Source organism: Mastigoproctus giganteus, chromosome 14 (assembly GCF_048544385.1).
Source record: "Mastigoproctus giganteus isolate SK-2022 chromosome 14, ASM4854438v1, whole genome shotgun sequence".
In the NCBI taxonomy this organism is placed as follows: domain Eukaryota; kingdom Metazoa; phylum Arthropoda; class Arachnida; order Uropygi; family Thelyphonidae; genus Mastigoproctus; species Mastigoproctus giganteus.
The window spans coordinates 66,043,052-66,057,367 of record NC_143588.1 but is presented as its reverse complement, the minus strand read 5'-3'; the positions used below and the strand labels follow the sequence as shown (position 1 = coordinate 66,057,367).

The 14,316-nt window shown below is 36.2% G+C and overlaps 1 protein-coding gene across 1 annotated transcript in view; it reads left to right on the top strand.

Moving 5' to 3' along the window:
- LOC150075188 (poly(rC)-binding protein 3-like) overlaps positions 1–14,316 on the top strand; it is a 739,881-nt gene extending 725,565 nt beyond the window's left edge. Inside the window, exon 12 of the mRNA XM_090389203.1 lies at positions 14,271–14,316. Within this exon, the coding sequence (XP_090245329.1) occupies positions 14,271–14,301 (31 nt within the window). The 3' untranslated portion in view covers positions 14,302–14,316. The remainder of the gene's footprint in view (positions 1–14,270) is intronic.

Here is a 14,316-nt window from a genome sequence, read left to right as displayed (position 1 = left end):
TACATAGGTCACTTAGGAAAAGGCCTTTTGCTTCGAGTTTAATAATGCATGAGGAATACTTTGTTGCATCCCAAAGGGCATGATTAAAAAATTTCACTGAAATATTTACAAACTATACAAATATTTAAAATATTTATAAAATACTAAATTATTTACAAATACTGTATACATTATTCATTAATATATAGAAACGTTACAATGGAACATCAAATGTTAGACAGTGGAGCACGAGGTTAGTGAACGTTATGGAGGCAGTTGTCAATAGTTAATTGCCTCGCTCTCTTCTCCCATTGGCTCGAATAAATATCATCACTAGGATATAGAGAGATAAATATAATATTCACACTAAATTAAAATATAAATTTATTTAATGTAATAATATTTAATGATATGCCAATTAGTTTTGGTCGCCAAATTTTAAATATTCTCGCTTCGGTTTTCTTTCAAAAAGGTAACGTAATATAATATTAATTAACCAATTAATATTAATTGGTAAATGCACAAAATATAAAGTAAATACAGAAAATATATTTACTAGTTCGAAGGGCACATAAAATTGTAGGCATTGTATTTTTGAGGCAGATTAACGTTCCCGGAAAAAAAAACTATTATTATAAGGCAAAATTATTTTTTTTTTTTTTTAAGGGGCTTCACTTTCAAGAGCTTATCATCATTCATCATCTATTATATTAAGTAAAAGCCAAATCACCAGCAGTAAAAGCAGAATACACTGTTCTAAACTGTAAATACAAAACAGGAATGATGACGCAATCACAACAAATACTGGGGCTACAAAAATGCACCGGTTTCTGATTAATTTTTTCTTTTAAATTTGCATACCACAGTTTATGAACTTGTATTCCTTATATGGATGACTTCAGTTTTTTTTTTTTTTTAATTGGACTTATTTATACCAAATTAAAGCTGATTATCATATTAACCCCCAGGGGCTCACATCTAGTGAGCCCCTGGGGGTTAGTGGCTCGGTACACCCAATGGACATCACCATTCTCTTTCTTCGTGATTCCTTTCTACTTCTGACTCTTGTTTTCTTTTTCTCTCTCAGGGTAGCTCAGCAATTTTTTTTGGCTGGTGCAGCAAAAGCACCAGGCTTCCTTGCGCCATATAGCTAATAATAAACTCTTTTATTAACCGATTCGCTATTTGTATACAATTAAAACATACAAAATATTTTATTACTTCGTATAGAATTTTATTGCACACAGCTATTACAAGCAGTCAGAACGCCCGTAATATCTCAAGTAGATATTGATTACTATTTTATATTTTCCTCACGTTTTCCCCACTTAGCGAAAAATCAAAATTGCGCCATAGTTCAAAATAAAATTATTTACGGAGCAAACAAAATATCAAGGCACATTCTCTAAAAGCACGGGCAATTTTTAAATAAAAATTGTATTCGTTTCATAATTTTGACTTCGGTCACCTGTAAATAATCACCATACTCACTATAATATTGCATTTTGGCTGAGATTACTGTCAGCCATCTTCCTTACCGAATGGTAGTTTTATTTCCTGTCACTTTTGTGATAATAGCTATCCGCGACAGCTATTTCTTAACAACAGGGCTGATAGTAACTTCATTAAATCAGAATATTAATTTTTAGCATCTTGCAAAAATATGCAACAAAGGTTACCACTTACCTTCTAAAATTACTTTTTATGAATGCAGATAAAGTGCAGTAATGTAATCTATAATACGCTGTGAACTTCATTTACTCGAACGGCACGTGTGGAACATTATGCTAATTTTTAGCGTTTTGGAACAGCAATATCGTACTTATCGTTTGGTAACTGAAACCTTATGGCGACACCTGCCAATTAAGTTTTACAATTATTTACAGTTCAGTTTTTGTTATATTACGAATATTATTTATTTTATACATTTCTCTGGCCATTTTTGAACAACACTTACGTATCAGTGTTCATTAGAAAAACTTGTAGTTAGTTTTACCAATACTATTTTGCGACAAACGATCACAACATTCCATCATAGTAATTTTCTTTCTTGTACACTAGATGGCGGGTAATTACACTTAATGGGTTTAGGGAATGCAGAGGTGCATAATAGCACCAAAAAAAAAAAAAAAAAAAAGTTTTACCGATATTAAGTTAACCCACCTCTTTTCGTCTACGTCATCTATTACTTAGCTTTACCTCATTTTCTTGACATTAATCACGATACTGTCTTTGTTTACCTATGGAGAAAGAAAAGTTACAGCTTGGTTTTTTTCTCCTTAGCTGCTAGTCGTCCGATCGTTAAAGAATTTCTATAATTTAAGTTTGGGAAGGAAAGAGAAAAGCCACAAAATTCTTCAATTGACTTGCAGTCATGCATAACGAGACTAAGGCTCTATACTCTTGAGATTTTGTTACAGCAAGAGTGTGTGTGTGTGTGTGTTTTTTTTTTTTTAAGCAATCAACCCAAACCAGCACATGCCATTCCGTTAAGTGAGATAAGATATGCATTATTTATTTATTATATATATTTTTCCCATTAGACATGGGTTTCGGAGAGGAAATGTGATATCTCCCTCTTTAGGATTTTAGGTAACACGTCTGAGATAACAGTGATACTTTTTACTAGTCTATCTTAAACAACTATTGGTTTTTAAAACACAGGTCCGCCACCCCTTTGAGAAAATTTACGTTCATGACAGAAAATAGAGATAAAAGAGGCCAATAAGTATTATGCAACCGTATGCAATTAAAAGAAATGAACTAACTAAATCTGCAGTGTTCGGACATTATTGAAATAAAAATTGTATTCGTTTCATAATTTTGACTTCAGTCACCTGTAAATAATCACCATACCCACTATAATATTGCATTTTGGCTGAGATTACTGTCAGCCATCGTCCTTACCGAATGGTAGTTTTATTATGAGGCACATGAGGTTGACAATGAGTAGTAGATTCAGGGGCGTTCCTAGGGTATGTGGTGCCCTGGTGCCAATTGAAATCTGGTGCCCCCTTTAAAATTTTCTTGATATATGTATGTAAGTTTCAGGCGCCCCTTGAAGCTTTTTCTGCAGCAAATTACGGAGTTTCAACAAAATATTGCTGATGGAAGTTTCTCTTTGTAACCTGTACTGTAGAGAAATTTGCTGAAATATGATCTCCTAGGATCAGCCAGTGCTGATCGTAGTTTATGTAAACTGTGTGGTAGAACTCATTATAAATTTTAAAATTAATGTTTTGCTTCTTGAAATTCAATTTTATCTATATTGTAAATGGTAGATGCTTTTGTTTGCAACTGAAGGATATACAGTTTAACAGGTTGTATATTAAGAGCAAATCAACTAAGACTATGAAGCATCAGTTTGCTGGAGAAGAAAACCAAGTTTCCGAAGCGGGAGAAAAGCCTGTACCCCTCGCTTGAGACCGACTAACTCAGCCACGCTGTGAAAAATAAAATAAAACAAAAATTCCTCCAGTGATTGATGGGATTCGAATATTGTATTTAGCATTTATTTTATGTGAACTGTTGCGATTTGCATATATATCCATGTCAGGAACCGTCATTTAAGATACAAATAATTGGGATGATAACAATAATAATTATTAAATAAATTAGATTATAAACTTACGGAAATTAATAAATATTAAATTAAATAAAAATGTTATATTAATTTTAATAAATTTCATTATAAAAATTAAAATGTTTATAAAAATAAAGTAAAATAATTATTAAATACGGTATTGAACACGTGGAAATATGGAGTTAGACGATAACCTGTACCGTATTCCAACTGTTAAATTTGAATCCTGCTGCAGTCGACGATACTACCATACCGGTCCGCCATCGCGGGGAAAAACCAAAGATTCGGGGGATTTCTAATACCTGGTTTGTATGGTTATTTAAAGAGTACATGGGAAGAGTTCAGAAATCTCGCGGAAGGAAAATTTAGTTTCGCTACTGTTATGCTGCTCGACAAAATTAACAGAACACGTAAAAAACGTAGTTTAACTCGTGCAGCTTGCAATGAAGTGGAACAAACAGAGGACAATAAGGGACATTTAAAGGATTGTATAAAAAATACCAAAAAGGTCACATTACAGAAGTCGATACAAGATGCCTGAAAATATAGTCACACGACATCAGTACGGGATATGATCCCTCCAACGGCTAAACAGACCTGACAGTGGTGAACCATGCTCGATATAAGGGAGTCTACAAGATTCTGCGGCAAGAAATCCCATTCTTCCACCAGCACAGACCTTAGCTCACCGACTGACCGAGGAGTCGGCTGTTGCCGTGCAATGCGACGCCCAAAGGCGTCCCACACATGTCCGATCGGATTTGTCTGACAACGGCAGTCGTTGGATATCTTCAGTTTCAAGATATTCCTCCACCACTTGAACTCTGTGTGTACGTGTAGTAGCGTTGTCGTGCATGAAAAGAAAATCTGGGCCAACGGCACTCCTAAAAATTCGCACATAAGGTTTGCGGATCTGTTGTCGGTACCCATAGCAGTTACGGTGCCCCTATCAAAATCCTGCAAAGGGGTGAGGCCGTTGATCATTGTTTCGCCCACAAGAGAACACTGGCTGCACCGTATGTGTTCCTTTCTCTGATGTTGGAGAGATGGTACGGCATTTCTCATTGTCTCCAGTTGAAATAACGTCTACAATCTGTTTATAGGCTAAAACGGGACTCATCAGAGAACAGAACGGTATCCCATTTGTCAGGGCCCCAAGTCGCATGTTCATGGCACCAGTTTCGACGAGCTCTTCATTGGTTTCGGGTTAATGAGATATAAACCACTGGCTTCCTTGTGCAGAGTCCACTGAATTGAGTCTTCTTAACACGGTCCGGTTGGAAATGTTTTCACTTGGCCGCAGCAACCTCAAGAGACAGTTGATGACAGGATATCGTAGGGTTCAGCCTTGCTGTTAGAACCAGATAGCGGTCTGTTCTGGTTGACGTAGGCCTCGAGCGACCGTGGCAAACTCTCCTTGTAATGGTTTCTGTCTGCTGAAACTACTTCCATAGTGCTGGGACAACACTTGCATGACACATTAAGCCAACATGCCACATCTGCTTGCTCGGCTTCAAGTCGCCCAATGGCCCGTCATCTCAAAGAATCACCTAAACGACGACTTGCCATCCTTAGTACTGAAGATGTGGCTATCTCACTGAGCAAGCCAAAAAACGAGAATGAAGTGATGAGGTCGCAACCAGTGTTTTTACAGGCATGAAAAATTTGCATAATGCGAGGCTCCGTAAGGTGGTAGATCGATTTCTATTGTATACCCGGAATTTGCATACCAGGATGCCTAATAAAAAACATTTTATTCTGTTAATTTTTTCAAGCAGTGCAGTTAATGCAATGCAAAAAGAATTTTGTCTCTATAACGAGTAAACTGGCATTGCACTACTTTCAAACAAATGACACCAAAAAGGTTAATCTGCCGTTTATTTGCAAGATGAGATGATGGCTAAATAACAGATTAACTTTTTTGGCAACGTAATGTCACCCGTAAAAGGTTAATATCCAATAATTTAGGAACAAACGTGTTTTAAAGTATTCCAATACTGGGGAAACTCATACTACCTGGCCTACCTTCAGGCAGGCCAGGTGAGTGAAGGGCAACCTGGGGTCCCAATAGAGTTCTCCACGGCTAAACGCCCATAAGAACAGCACAACACTTCATAAACCCTACACTACACATTCTGGCCTTTACAGCGAATTGTATACATCAGAGAGTTAGGGGAGATCCCCGGTTCAGCTTGATACTGAACACTATGTGCAGATAAAGTTTATTCTACCGTTTGAGGTCACATTTACCGCCTCCGTATACGATTGGTTAAACGCGAGGGTAAAGTAGTACACGCATTTGAGTTGACAGACATTCAAGCTAAATACGGCGATGTTCTTTTCTCCATATTTTGCGAACTCCTTTGATACCATGTGGTCTACGCCACTCATGTTCACACCAATGTAACCATAGTGGTAGAATGCGAGTATACCATCGTTAATTAGTTCGAGAAAGTTCGTTATGTGAGTGGATGTGCAGAATACTGACCTGGAAAAAAGTATATTCCGCCAAGATATAAAGAAGGTAACAGGGAAGGTGAACGTAAAACATTACAACAAATTACTGCTGGTCTTTGAAAATGGAGATACATGGCATAATGCTCAAACAAAAAACCACAAAAATATTCATTGTAGACCAAAAGGTCTCGAATTTAATCGGCACTATTTACTTTTGTATTAATATTCTTTTGAGGTTGTCCATTTTGTCACAATACAGAAATTGTTAGTTGGAAGATTAAATAAAATTTTAAAAAATATATAAAAATGCGTTTACTTGTCTTACAATCAGTGGAAAGATCCGTATATGATAAAAAAAAAAAAGGAAATTTTTTAGAACACACTCCATTCCACAGATCTGAATATGCAGACCCGTGTAATTAATAAACTTGGCGGGTTTAGTATCTGCGGGATCTGTATAATTAAAATAACAGTCCTGCAAGCGTTTTTTTTTTTTGTTTGTTTAATAAATTAATGTAATTTATTTATTTTTCCATTAGGCACATTTGATGACAGCTTTATTGTTATCGGAGGAACGCCAAGAGATGCTGAAAGCAAAATCGAAGGTCACATTCTACAAATCAGTATAATTTCACTCATTCACAAAATTTACTGTCAGTGTAAAATCAGGATATGTACAAAATTAATGTAATTTAACTATTTATATACTTTCCATTATCAGGCAACCTATAAAGCATATGCTGAACATCACTGAAAATCTCATTCAAGACTAATTGAAATTTCCAGTGTATCCGTGGTGTTATAAGTAAATCAACTGAACCCTTCGCTAGACAGACTTGGAAATTTCCCCATCAACGGCAGCAGAAGGCGAGACAAAAATCCAATACACGCTAACACTAATGAAAACCTTCGGGATGGCAAGTCATGCGTCAATGTCAGTGGAGTCCGTGCACATACAGCTGCTGGATTTGGCGTTTGTATCTGATTAGAGTTATCGTACAAAAATGGGCCGTTAGTCATATTCGAAATTCCATTTGGCATATCTCCACTTTCCAAGAAGTATTTAAATCGCCCCCAGAATGGCTCTATTTTTAACAAAAAAAAAAAAAAACTATTTGAATTAAACATACTCGTACATGCATTTTGCAAAATTCAAGTTGGGGCTACAAGAGGTTAGTTTAATTTAAACCAGTTTCCTAAATTAATTTCACATTATTTGCTTTTCCTTCAGATTAAATCACAGTATTTTTGTATTATAAAAAAATAATAATAAATAAAAAATAGCCAAGAAATATCTGAACAGCGCTGTAACTAGGTATTTTTGCGTCCGAGGAAGTATGTTTGATATGCACTCCGTTCCCAATTATAAATACACTGTGCTGCCACTTTATTAGATACACCCCTGCTGTGCACACAAATGGTTAGTCCCACAACGTTGCAAGTCACATGACCACACTTGTGGATATAAATGCAGCAGAACAACCTTTCTAGTATCAGTTAAGCGTACAAACCGTAGCAAAGGATGGGAAAAATGAGTGATCTAACGGACTTCGAACGTGGCATGGTAGTAGGGGCAAAGACATGCTGAATAAGCATCTCTGATTCAAGAGAACTGCCGTTTCAGAACGGCAGTTCTCCTGAACACCAACACTTTTCACGCACCAGTTTCAAGGGTGTATCGAGAATGGTGCAACGAACAGAAAACATCCTCTCAATGGCACTCCTGGGGAAGAAAATCACTTGTTGATGAGAGAGGTCAGAGGAGGATAGCTAGAATTCTGCAAGCAAACAGACGGGCCACAATGTCGCACATCACTTCAGAATACAACCTTGGTGCGCAGAACAAAATATCGCAACGGACCACTAGTTTCACTTTGTTGCGAATGGGCTACAACAGCCGATGGCCACATCGCGTACCTTTGTTATCAATGAAGAAAAAGAGAGCACGCCTCCTGTGCGCACAGCAACACCAGCACTGGACTATTGAGGATTGGAAAACAGTTGCTTGGTGAGACGAGTCGAAGTTTCTGGTGCATGATGTTGATGGAAGGCTCAGAATTTGGGGAAAACAACATGAATCCATGTCCTGTCCTGTCTGACTACTGTGCAAGGTGGTGGGGGCAGTGTTATGGTGTGGGGAATGTTTCCTTGGCACACGTTGGGTCCATCAATACCCATAGATTCGCGTCTGAATGTCACATCGTACCATCGTTGCTGACCAAGTGCATCCGTTCATGTTGACAGTTTATCCTCAGTCAGATGGTTACTTCCAGCAGGATAATGCGTCGGTGCACAAAGCCCGAATCACTATGGAATGGTTCCAGGAACATGACAATGACTTTTCTTTGCTGCAGTGGCCCGCTCAGTCCACGGATATCAATCCTATTGAATATCTTTGGGATGTGCTGGAAAGGGCTGTTCGCTGCAGGCCTACACCTCCGCCGAATCTCAAGAAACTGAGTGATACACTCATGTCTTCATGGTACTGCATTCGTGCACATTTTCAGCATCTTGTTCAATCCATTCCTAGACGAATTCAGGCTGTTTTGAAGGCTAAAGGTGGCTCAGCACGCTACTAGGTACGTGTACCTAATAAAGTGGCAGTAGTGTATATGGACACGACTTTTTGTGAAGGGCAGCTCCTAGAACGTCAGTTCAAATCCATTTCGTGTCTCTCTGTGAAGAACAGTACTTCTCTAAAAGGGCCAGATATGCAAGTAGGTGTAGGTTTGTGTGTTCTGGCCACCTGGCTACCCAAAAGAATCATTCACCTGGAGAGATGATTCTGGGTACTTGTCCACACCCCGGAATGGTGGGCCAATCCCAATATAACATGTACTGTCTCAATTCGACCATCCTACCTGATATTGCCAAAAGGTGAGGTAGATTCCTTTGGGGGCCCATTCCAGAGGAGTAAATAAAAAAAAAAAAAAAAATCGTACCCTTAGGTAAAAAAAATCCCAGAGGAGAAGAAGAAAAACGAAGTTGTTAACTATGTACATATATACATTATAGAATACCTCTAGATTTTTATTTTTATTTTGTATAGATTATTACGTCCCTGACTTTACTTTTGGGTCCTATTGTCGCAGAGCGCCTCGGGTGCCTCACTATTGTTTCGTCTCTGTATCTCACTCGCCTCAAAACAAGCATTGTTTTAAAGTAAATTCTAAAATCACAGCCACAGTAACACATGAACAATATCAAGAAATGACAAAACTTTTTGGAAGTAATGTTTTATTTGTAATTTTTGTTTCCGCCACTTTTAACATTTTTTATTCCCTCCCTGACTATAAGTATTTTTTTAAAAATCGAATTTAATGCATTCCACATTTCAAATGGGTGCAATTTCTTAAACTGAGTATTTACAACAATAGTGCAGCTCACACTTGGAATAAAGGCGAAATAACATTTTTTTTTTTTTTTAAGTCTAATTTGGATAGGACTGAATACTATAATTCCTGTTTGAATACCCATTTCGCTCGCCCCGAAAAAAACTTTGTTTCAAGACATTAAAATCTTGTAATTATCACATTGTAAATGATAATAAAATCAGTATATATAGTAGTTTAACCATTTAGAAAAGAACTTCCGCAATACGACTCGTGCACGAGGAGATGCCACCCTGAAATTTTAGGGACGTGTGTAGCAGTGGCAGAAGATGCGTTTCCACATTTGTGTATGAAATCCATACATACCCACTTGGACGATTCCTTTTGTGTAAGCCCCATCCCTCGAGGTCTTTTCTAAGAGGTAATGCTATAGTGGATTTATAATGCTCGCTACTGAGAGTCACGGATTACTGATGCCCCCGTTTTTGAATTTAAAGGAAAATTGTTGTTCGTCATACTAACTTGCTAGAGAAAAGCATATTTGACTGGTTCAGATAAATAAAAAATTTAGATGGTGAAATAAATTAGAGCAACCTAGAAGAATCGAAAAATGATTTATCTCTGTTCTTGAAGCATATAGCAAACTTTAATGGAACTATATTTACTTGATTAAACTGCAAGCTCAATTTGCTACGTTGAATTTAAAAAAGTTTGACAGGAGCAGATCAATCAGTCATCACACAGTATCATCACATTGATTTTGTATTGCCCACTGCCGAAGAAAAAATCCATTTTAAGTATTAAGAGAGGAGGGAAGAAGGGGGAAAATAAATCTGAAGTTTGAAACGACATCAAGAATATAATATGTCTGTAATTTGAAATGATAATGTATAAAACGTTGCAGATTTTTTTTCTTCTTTTTATCAATGATCTTCCTTTTGCCCCGCCTAGAGAATCATCTCGACAAATTAAATGGTCACATACGAACAATACAGAGGCAGAATTTTTCTGTAACACCATATTTTGACCGATCGATTCAAAACAGGCCAGAGATTTTTAATGTTCATAAAAATGGCATTAGTCGCATTAATGACTGCTAAGTTCGCATCAAACACGAATTCATAACAAGCGAAAATCCATTAGCGTTTCGATAGCAGGAGAGCATATATACATTTGGTTGCATTTCAAAAGCCATGTAAAACAAAATTCATCTTACTGATTGTAAAACTTTTAATTCAAAATATTGTTCTAATATCATAAAAATTAGAAATAATTGTTTAACCACCAAAATAAATGTATCTTTTACTATAAAAGACGTTAAATAATGAGTAGTTGAAGAGAAAGACTTTTAATATAATTCCATTCTGCATTGTGGGTCGAGTAATGGTGTCATCGACCCATTTCAAAATTAGAAATGCTAAAACTATAACGTTTGCTCAACTTGGAGATAATATTTTGAATATCGATTTAAAACGAAAAAAAAAAAAAAAAAAACAACTCAAATCAAAATATTTGAAACACTACGACTATGCAAGCAAGCTAAGGTAACAGGAAAAAATATTAATTTCTCGGATTATTATCAATCTTTTGGAAAGGGAATATATAATTGTTCTTCATCATACTAACTTGCATCATCCCGATAACAATGAATGAAACAGCAAATAGTTTCGTGTTTTTTTTTGGTATTGTTTTTAATAATCCTATTTTATTTAGAAGTTACATGGAAATTTCATAAGCAGTATTCCCCCCCCTCCACCACTTTTTTTTTTTTCAATATTATTAGATGATAGTATTAGTAATAATCAGGCCAAATGATTCAAGGAAGCAAACTTATTCTACATAAGACAAAAAAAAAAACCCGAAGTCAATCACAATTTGCCTATTTCTAAAAAAGCAACAATCCCAATCTGCTTTGAACCTTGTCAGACTGTCTACCTCAACTACAATAAGCAGGTACCTTATTCCAATGATAAACATGCTGACCAAACATGAACCCCATAAGATCAAATGTCTAATTACTTTCCAAAATTTTATATTCATATATCCTTGGTCTTGTTTCAACTGCCAGCTGAAATGTCCTCCTCGTTCATTTTGCTCATTTCTTTAAGGGCGTTAAATACCTTTATCAAGGTGCTGCAGCCCTCATCTAACATGTTCCTCATAGGGACAACCCTTACTACTCTCAACCAATCTAGTAATCTTTTTGGAATTTTCCCAAAGTTCTATCTCTCTCTCTTTTTTTTTTTTTTTTTTTTAGGTGAGGCCTCCAGGCTGAATAGATCTCATCATCTTCATGTGAGGGTGCAGCACCATGTCTCTCCAGTTCCCTCTACACAAGCTTTCCTCTTGGTCTCAGCAGTCTTGTGACCTCGTCCAGATCCTCATGTCGTCAAACCATGTTCTTCTTCTCCTTCCTCTTGATCTTTTTCCCACAATATTTCCCTCAAGGACTGCCAGTGTTCTTTGTCCAGCTGATCCTATTAGCATGTGAATTGCCAGTCTCATTTCCATTAGTAAAGATCTTTGTGTTCTCATTCTGGGTAGGACATCAATGTTTGACACATGTTCTATCCATGAAATTCTTAATTCTGAAGAACCACATCTCAAATGCTTCAATCTGGTGTCACACTCTTTTCTTATAGGTCCAAGATTCATTTCCATATGTAAAAACTGGCCAAACCAATGTTCTAATCATTCTTTTCTTTGTTTCAATTCCCACAGTACTCCTCAAGAGGTCTTTATTTCTCCAACAGATCTCATAGGATGCACTAAATGGGACACCCCATTTTATAAACTGAAATAACAATATCTTTCTTCCTGCTGACAAAGATGTTGATCATTGGTTGCATTGATAGTACTCCCTAAGCCATCCTGTTTACATTGAAGGAAAACTTCATATCTGCTTGTATCATAACTCCCTAAATCTTTCTCATCTTGAACTATCTTTATCTGTGTCCTGCTGCTCTACATTACCACAGATTTCTTTTCCCTAAATGAAAAACCTTACATTTAGCAGGATTAAACTTCATTTGCAGTCTTTCAGACCATATGCAACTGATCTTAAGTTATTCTGATGAAGTGGCTTAGCCTGATACTGAATATTAACCATCCTATTACTCTTAAATTATCAGCAAACTTTGGCAACTTTTCCTGTATATCCTCATCAATATCACTGAGGAAAATCAGAAACAAGAGGGACACAAATCCCGAGGGATCCCACTTAGTATCTTAGTCCATGCTGAAGAATGCCATTAAATACCACCCTCTGTCCCCTTTCACTAAGCCAGCCCTTGATCCACCCAAATACTTTTAATCTGTTAAATAATGTTTTACAAACAGTGGAATTCTTACTCACAAAATTCTAGTCAAAATTACCCATAATACAAATAATAAATTATAACTATTTAAATATTTAGCCAAAAGTTAACCCTATACCATTTGGTTAACCAAATAAGCCAGTATAGCTCTTAAAACTATTTCTTTACTATAATTTACAACATTAACTAAACAAAAAGGAAATGAGGGGGAAACAATTCCTACTACTGAAGTAGAGATTGGCCATTCGCGTGAAAGCAAGTAGGAAAAAACTATCCATGCCAGCAATGAAGCATCTTAAGATACAAATCTGTTTTTTATAGCAGGCAAAATATCCCTGATTTCTTTATTACTACCTCCCTGCCATCCCATACAGAGCTTTGATAATACCTTAGAATCACCCAAGTTAAGGCTACACAAAGTGACAATTTTTTTTAACATGCATCCACCAAGTATAAGTATTATCTGAATGGAAAAGAGGCCTTTGTTGCAGTACATTGCAAGACCAAAGACATGCAGTACTGCCAAACCAAAGACAATAATGTAGCAATATGGTGCTTGGTCCACTCAGAGAATAAGTGATATGTTCCAGATCATTACATAAAAAAGGCTCCAAAACAGTCCTGGTCTCACCACCACAGATAACAATTTGTGGGAAGTACTCAAAGGCAAAGTTACAGAACCAAGGCCGATAAGCATTAACTAAATTTAATTGTTTCCAAAGAAGCACATTTTAGAATTCAGCCTGGATGTTCTCAGATTGCCCTAGAATGGAGATGAATGAAGATGATGGCTGGCATCCAAAAATTCTTGATGCATAAGGATTGCTAATTGTCTAATATTATATTAATATAAAAAAAATCTTTAGGGTTTTGTACCCAATCATAGTCAATTTTATCTCTGGACAAGTATTCTAACTGCAAAGTATTACTTAATCAAAGTAGAGAACTGCAGAAGCTTAACCTGGCAGTGATCATGTGGGATTGGACAAGTCCCTCTCAAAAATAATGACCATTAATTAATGATTAAAATCTGAATATTTTTTCCTACCTACCTAAACACAGTCAAGCTTTTATTTGAGCAATTATTGTTTACTTGGAATTATATTTACAAAGGAACTGTCAGGTTCTTCATGACTATTTACTATTTTTTGCTCTTTGCTTCGATGCTAGTTTCAGTGCACACAAACAATATGTTGCTGAAATCTTATCTAGCATGACAGATAACAAGAGAAATTAGATTCTCTTTATGTTTAATTGTTGTATAAGCATTTTTTTTTTTTTTGTGTCAATTGTTATCATTATTGATGTAGCAATATTTCTCGTTTTGATTACAACTTCTTATTTGACAAAACATTAATACGTGCACATGTGAAAGTTCAAATTTTTGTGCTCCTAACATTTTTTTTGCACTGCAAAAAAAAAAAAAAAAAAAAGTTTTTTTTGTAAGGTAGGTGCTAAAAACACTTTCCATGTGCCTGTAGTATCTCATTGGATATTAAACTAGCAGAATAATTATGATATTTGATTAAAAAAAACTTAGACAACTAAAAAATGAGCAAGAAATTTAATTTTTCATAATTAAATGATTGTCTGTTCTTATAGGGCTGATCACAGTTGCCTGGGCAATGAATAAGCAAATGAGTGTCAG